The sequence below is a fragment of the Vigna unguiculata genome, chromosome 9, assembly GCF_004118075.2.
Source record: "Vigna unguiculata cultivar IT97K-499-35 chromosome 9, ASM411807v1, whole genome shotgun sequence".
In the NCBI taxonomy this organism is placed as follows: Eukaryota; Viridiplantae; Streptophyta; class Magnoliopsida; order Fabales; family Fabaceae; genus Vigna; species Vigna unguiculata.
In genome coordinates this window covers 38,456,498-38,463,608 of record NC_040287.1, presented here as the reverse complement: position 1 = coordinate 38,463,608, position 7,111 = coordinate 38,456,498, and the positions used below count along the sequence as shown (strand labels likewise).

General features: G+C 33.8%; 1 protein-coding gene across 6 annotated transcripts; it reads right to left on the bottom strand.

The window, feature by feature from the left end:
* Window positions 1-203: 203 nt before the first annotated feature.
* LOC114163366 (UDP-N-acetylglucosamine transporter UGNT1-like) lies at window positions 204-5,969 on the bottom strand. Of its 6 annotated transcripts, XM_028047639.1 has the most exons (10): window positions 5,572-5,969; window positions 5,335-5,411; window positions 3,658-3,819; window positions 3,438-3,571; window positions 2,703-2,833; window positions 2,553-2,597; window positions 2,342-2,439; window positions 1,739-1,846; window positions 805-861; window positions 204-731 (listed from the first exon to the last, which is right to left on the bottom strand). In XM_028047639.1, the coding sequence occupies exons 1-10, from the start codon at window positions 5,723-5,725 to the stop codon at window positions 657-659; spliced, it is 1,041 nt and encodes a 346-aa protein (XP_027903440.1). In that variant the 5' UTR covers window positions 5,726-5,969; the 3' UTR covers window positions 204-656. The 6 variants fall into 6 exon arrangements, 5 of the variants coding, with proteins under 5 accessions (XP_027903440.1, XP_027903438.1, XP_027903439.1 ...); XR_003599412.1 differs by having other exon boundaries at window positions 204-861; window positions 990-1,846; XM_028047637.1 differs by having other exon boundaries at window positions 204-861.
* Between the last annotated feature and the right edge of the window lie 1,142 nt (window positions 5,970-7,111).

Genomic DNA, 7,111 nt, shown 5'->3' with positions numbered 1-7,111 from the left:
ACCATTTAAACTATTTATATTTGACCTTTGGCTTTTAATTATTCAAATAAAATTGAATTGGTATAATACAATTGCAGACATTTCAGCTATTTCGGTAAGTAAGCAATTTTTTCGGTAGTTATTATTTTATTCGATAAAATAAAAATGAGATACATGGGGCAAAAAATCGAGAGACCAAAGAGAAGCAGCATAAGTTCTGTTTGGGATATAAATATGATCTTATAATTGACTCTCGTTTAGCTTACTTTCCCAAAAGTATAACGAACAGATACATGTGAAGTCCAGAAATGGATATCTATATCCTACATTCGAACCTCAAAAACTGTTAAGCTTACTGTCCCTTCTCTGATCCTGACTTCTTCAACCACCCAAAAAAAATGAATAAATACATGTAAACTCAAAAAAATTCCCTCCATGTAGGTGAACTCATCGCTGGATCAAAGGCAGGTAGAATGTACTAAGGCCATGAGATATGTATTGATATCAATTTTGACAACAAAATCTCCCTATAAATTAGATTAGAGTACTGTAGAATCAATTCAGATATTTCTCCTTCTAAAGGTTCTCCTTGTAAAGGGATGTAGTGAAGGTCAGATAACAGATGCAAATGGTAGTTCCTAACCCATGAATACATCAACTGCACAAACTTGAGGGAGTTATTTGCCGATGAGCTTATTGTAGGCAAATAAACCAGAGCCCACAAAACCCAGAAGTTGTCCCAATACATTCCACTGCAACAAAAAGGCATATCAACAAGAAAAATACCTCAAATGATAAAAAATCAGTCGGGACAAGAATACTCACAAAATCAAATGGTAGCCCACCAAAAATTATCCAGCCAAAGCTAATAGTGAATAGATCCTGGACATTTATTTATTCAGAATATTTAGAGTCCGTGCATAAAAATCAAATACAATCCTCAACTATGGCAATAATCTAAAATGAATGTAAGAAGGACTGTAGAAATGAGTTTACACCACAATATATACCTTAATCCAATTAAAATGAAGATATTGTAGTAAGTTTTAAGTAGGCCGCGTCAGGTAAACATATCCTATCTTTGGTGTATTCTAAAATAAGAAACAAAGCACAATATTGTGTTGAGAAGTGGCATATTTTGATTCAATAAAAAGGGAGGAACCAAAGATAAAATCCTACTCTAGCACTAAGTCTTAATTAAGGGTTTCCCTATGTCAATCAAAGATCATTACTATGACCCATCAATCAGAAACAACTATTCTGCACTAAAATGTGAAGTCTTCTTTTTCATCAATTGTTTAATGTACATTTATCATTACAATTTATCCTCTCTGACGAATACGAGAGCCAAATTCATATTTAAATACCCCTCACTATTCAGAGAGTACAGTTCGAATTGCCTCACAACCAAGTGCACCCTATCCTCTTAACACGAACCAATGTCATAAGCAATTAATAGTTCCTTATACTTGCTCCCTCTCTCTCTCTCTCACTCCACACCAAAAAGTACTAGTAGATTTCCCCAGTTTCCAAGTTTTAATAGGCAAGTGCACCACCGCACCTCTGTTTCTACCCTAATAATTGTCAAATTTATAATTTACCAGAAAATATTCACTCCACCTACTTGGTCCTTGCAAAAGTCAATGCAGTAATTAGGTACTATGATGACACCATAAAATAGAACGCTTATACATTATCAGTGCCAATCTGGAACAATACAAAACACATTTATGGCAACACAGCTAACGAGTGAACAAACCTTCAGATTACCACATATTGTCTGAGCCAGAGCTGAATTGAGAGTTGTGTTCAGAAAAATACTGTAATTCAGGAAGAAAGCAAGTATGCAGGAAAAAAACAAAACAACCTGCACCCCAAAACACATAAAAACTACAGCTTGTCAAAATATAAATATTAAGACGAACCTGGATTTTAAAACTTGAACCAGATTGCTATAACCCATTTGGCAGTTGTTTCTCTATGAACTAACGTTATGGACATTTAAATTGATGAAAAAAAAAAAAAACTTTGGCCACGCAGTTAAAATGAGCCAAAATGCTCAGCAGATTGCTACAAAATACCATCAAATTGTCAACAGAATAGCTATGTGGAACACATGATAGAAATCACACTAGGCCTGTTTGCACTTTTTCAAGTGTACTTTACTGCATAAGCATATAACCCTCTTTCCAACAAAATGAGACAGAAAATAGCCCAAGCTAGCAAAGTGCAGAAGAGGGAAGAAGAAATTTGATTATATGATTAATTCTAGACAACTTTGAAGGATAGAAAAAATTATATTTTGGCAAGTAAGGATCAATACTGCTAATTAGTAAATGGAGAAAGCCCAACCGTAACATACAATAAAACCAGGTGAAAAAAGGTATGGAAAGTTGAGTGTCATCTTCAAGTCACCCTGTACTAATGTCCAAATAAACAAAAAGGGCCCACATATGATACCTATATCACCAAAGAAAAAAATATTTCAAATCACAGAGATGTTAGAAGCAAAATTGCTTTTACCACCGAAAAGAAAAGTTTGATAGGACATTTTGTACAATCGATCAGCTTACCATTGCACCACATAAGGCCAAAGCTATTAAGGCCACTAGTTTTTCCTGAAAAAAAGACACAATGCAAAGCAAATAAGAAACAGCAGTCCAACTAAGACAAAGGGTATAGAACTTCCAGTTTCTGAACGAGAGATAGGATAGGAATACGACCAACACGGGCTATCATTGCAAGATATATAGCTGTGGTGATGTTTGACAGGAAAACAAGGGCATAGCCATAGGTATCAAAGGAGAAATCCCGTGCTCCCGCAATAAATGCACCGAAGACAATCAAGCCAACACTGATAACAACCTTACAAATTTCAGTTAAATGAAGGAATCAGGGAGATGCTCAATCAAAGAACAATTTTCAACTTTAACTTCATTGAGTTATAATGGACAAAAGGGAGACAAATATATAAATAAACAGATAACCATTAGTTTTTCTTTTGAGCAAACACTCACTCAGTTTGGTCATCCAAAGAAACACCAGTCATTACAAAACATCAGTTCCTAAAAAGTTTTAGCCACCAAATTAATCCTTCAGATTCTTTTTTCACTGCTTTAGTCCTAAAAATATTTTGTCACTAAATTAGTCTCCCAATGCCCTTTCTTGCAAAAGGCCACTGGGCTTAAGTATCAACAATGCACAGTGCACGAGCCTAACCACTAACCACTTGGTCGTATAGTGTCCAATTCTATGTTAAGATAAGCTATTAGGAGAAGATACATGAATGGTTTATTGTATTTCTAGGACTGTGGAACATTTTCCACTCTACCTAAATTATACATTTCACATACGTCACCAAAATTTCACATGCATTAAATAATCAAAAATTTATTTGAGCACAATATGGATCTGTAATTCTGTATGTCATATCATGCAATTGAAAAAAAGTAATCTACCTGAAAGCGACAGAAGATGTGTACCTATGCCCCATCAGCATATATTCTACAAGCATTGTAAATACCACTGTGGTCCTCCTAAGGGTGGTGTACATTGGAACATTTACTCCACGAACAGACTCCATAGTGACTAACTTTTGAACAGAAGTGGATGAAAAAATAAAAAAACAGAACAAATTACAATCGAAAATTTTTCCTACAAATAAAAGGAAGGGCATACCATGTAAAGTAAATATGCTCCTGCTAGAGGAAGAGTGTGCTTCAAAGTCCTCAGTGGCACAAACTTCTTCGAGTTATCTGCTGTAATAACTGATTCGCCTGCTATGAGAGAAATCATCCTCCAGCGCCTCAATACATAAAGAAAACAACATGAACATACCATCTGCAGTGGTAAGAAGCGTAGAATTATGTTTAAAAGTGTGAAAAAGGTCTAATGAAGATCCAGGATGATTTGATTTGTATTCAAGTTGCAGGGCCAAAGTGGTCAACCAAGGTATAGAAACCACACACTTTCGTACACATTTGACATTTAATATACCATTTCAATATCAAGTGTGAAATGTAACTTTTGCATTATTTCTTTAACTAACTTGTATAAACCTTAATTTAAGAACTTCAACTACTGTAGGGATTTTGTTTGATTGCTAGAAACCTAAGTTTCAGTTGAGAAAGAAGCTCAAAAGCATGGATAGAGCAAATCGGAGGAAGATATGGCATGGCACAGTAGCAAACTGGGAAAAATAGTGAGAGTCAATAAATAAAATGAAAATGCAAGCTTACTGTAGCACAGTCAATTTATAGATTAAACCTCCATTTTAATCTCCTAAATCTGAAGGAGGAGAAATTTTTGTTTTCGAAAAAGCATTCTCTAGTTTTATAAATTTTTAAGACTAAAGAAATAAAATGATAAATTAGTATATATTTAGAGTTTAATTACTATGTGGTGTCAATAGATTAGAAATCATCATATGATCTCTAAGGTAGTTATTGTAAAATTTAACAAATTATTATTCATGACTGTCCATGAATAGATGATAGTGAAAGAATTCTTTACACTCAATGCATATACTATCTCTTCATAAATTAGTTTAATTTTCATGCAGTGGCAAAAAATTAAATACTGCAAACAATCAAGAATAATCATAAATATGACTTTTTAAGTAGTTATTAAAAAAGTTACAAACTAATCTTTCATGGCAACTTATGATTGGATTATAGCGATTAAAATTTGCGACTGGAAGTCAACGCACGATAATTTGTGATTTTAATATGGTGTAAAAACCTTTGCATCATTTGTGCATTCAAATTAAATTCTAAATTTGTCCCCTCTTCCCTTTTCCCCAAACATACCCTGAAGCTACATGAGTCATCATTTTGGTTCTCCAAAGAATTTTGACATAAATTATATCCCTTAATCATGGAAAGTGGCATCAAGGTGAAAGTTTAACCTTATTTACATGTCTCATAGATTGATTCTCAATCACTGAGAAACTAAGGACTGTAACAGGAGTATAATCAGCCAAGCATTCTTGTAGTGACAAGATGAGGAAAAACCAAAAAAATCCTTAAAACTGTTAATCTTTCCTCTAAGTTCTTAAAACATACATTAACGTTATCACTTCAAATCACATGTTGCATGTAAAAGAGATTGACTGATTGAATGCAGTTCCAAGGACTTTCTTTCCAAACAGGTGATTTACCCTTACATCAAGAATATCATGAGCCTGATCATAGTCCAATTCTAACCATTTGATTTTAACCTTTGGCAAACAAAGGAGTCCCAGACATTTTCCTCCCCCGACATTCTAGTCCAGTTCATAATTTCCTATTGTTCAGAGTGGAAAGAACTATAATTTTAATGCAAATAATAATAATGAAAATGAAAATGTAGAACAACCTGAAGAAGCGTGACGATACTCGAAGACGGGAAGCCATAAGAGGAAAGAACAGCTTTATTGAACAGTATCAAGAGCACTACAAGGCAACAAAAAACTGAGATTAGCAAGTAATTAATCAAAATCTAAAAACACGCGGAGAATGAAATGTGGTGTTAATTTTTGCGATTAGTTAAATAATTGGAGAATTAAAAGAACACAAAATGCACCAAAAACTGAATAATAAGAGTGAGCTGAACCTGCACATGACATGTAAGAGATGGCAGCGTAAATCCTTCGTCCTCGGAAGGTCTTACTATCGCTCTTCAAAAGCCTCTCTCTGTCTTCTTCGTTGGGAGGATCCGATACCGGAAGCATCAGATTCTCCGCCGAGTACGACGGTTTCAGAGACATTCCGCAATTCTCAAACCTCGATATCTGAGTTTCGCGATTCGGAACTTAACTCGGTTCCTCCACTTCTTATCTGCCGTTGCCGAAACCCGCAGGCGTCTCTCTCTTCTCCGATTCAGATTCAAATTACTGATTGGTAAAAGGGAGATGAGAATTATTTCTTACCACAATATGTTATAAACTTCTCACGTTAGGGAGAACAATAAGAAAGAAGAGGGAATTGTGAGATGAAGAGAAAACTAGAGGAAAAAACATGTTGAAAAATAATCTAAAATGGAATATCCACTCTCTTTTAAATATTTTTATCCTTAAATTAAATTAAATATATTTTACACTAATATCACATCGTAACTATTAATCGAGAAAGAGTATTAGTTTCTTAAAAAATATCGGTTAACACGTATAATATCTTTTGTATGAAAAATTAATAAATATAGGTGTACTGATAATTTTATATATATATATATATATATATATATATATATAACTTTCTAGACTAAAAAATTACACGCTTAAATACATTTTTGGTCATCATTTTCATAGTGTTTGTTGTGGATAATCTTCATTTTGACAGAATATTTAAAATGGTCATCATTTGTATCGAATGTTTTAAATGGTCCTCATTTTCGTTATTCGTGTTTTATTTGGTCTTTTTCTGTAACGCTGTTTAAAGCATTAATGAGCATTGTACAGGTGGCACGGTTTGTATTAGGGTGTGTTACGTGTACTGTACAAGTGGAGTAATTAGATATTTGGGGATAAATAATTGAGCTAGGATTTTGGTAAGGAATGTTTGAGCAGTTTGTGAGTTTTAACAATCTTGTTCCTTCATTCCCAATTAGTGTTGCTGCAATCTTCTTCTTCTTGCAATCCCATTATATAGGTATGTTACGGTCTCAATCTTCGTGCACTTTTGGTGGTTCAACGAGAGATGGATTAACCTCGAGTTGTAGCTGCAGAGAGATGACAACTTTGAGGATGACAAGAACTCCAAAGAATATTGGTAGAAAATGTTGGGTACAATGTATTTTTATTTTTCTGTTAATAATAAATTGGTTTTAATTTTTGGTTTATTGATTTATAAAGTGGTGGCTCCAATAATGTAGGCTGCAACTTTTTCAAATGGTAGTGTCGATGAAAAGGATGTCATCATGATGACACAAATGAGACAAATTAATGATTTAGAGAAGTCATTGAAGGTTGCTGAGAAGAGACTGTAATTAGTAATATGGTTCACTTGTGTTGTTATTGTATTATTCGTATTGTTATTGTGTGTAATCTTGTAGAGTCCAATCTATTTTGTACTATTGTTAAATGAAGAAATTAAATAGTTTGATTATGTTGATATTAGTCCTAACATGTTCAAAATGACATCTTCATCTGAGCATT

Bases quoted from the DNA above. Each gene is read 5' to 3' on its own strand.
- LOC114163366 (XM_028047637.1), bottom strand. From the start codon at position 5,725: ATGTCTCTGAAACCGTCGTACTCGGCGGAGAATCTGATGCTTCCGGTA. The intron at 3,572-3,657 runs GTATGCCCTTCC...TCTGTTCAAAAG, and splicing joins GAGCATATTTACTTTACATG to TTAGTCACTATGGAGTCTGT. The intron at 1,847-2,341 runs GTATGTTACGGT...TTTGGGGTGCAG, and splicing joins TTTTTTCACCTGGTTTTATT to GTTGTTTTGTTTTTTTCCTG.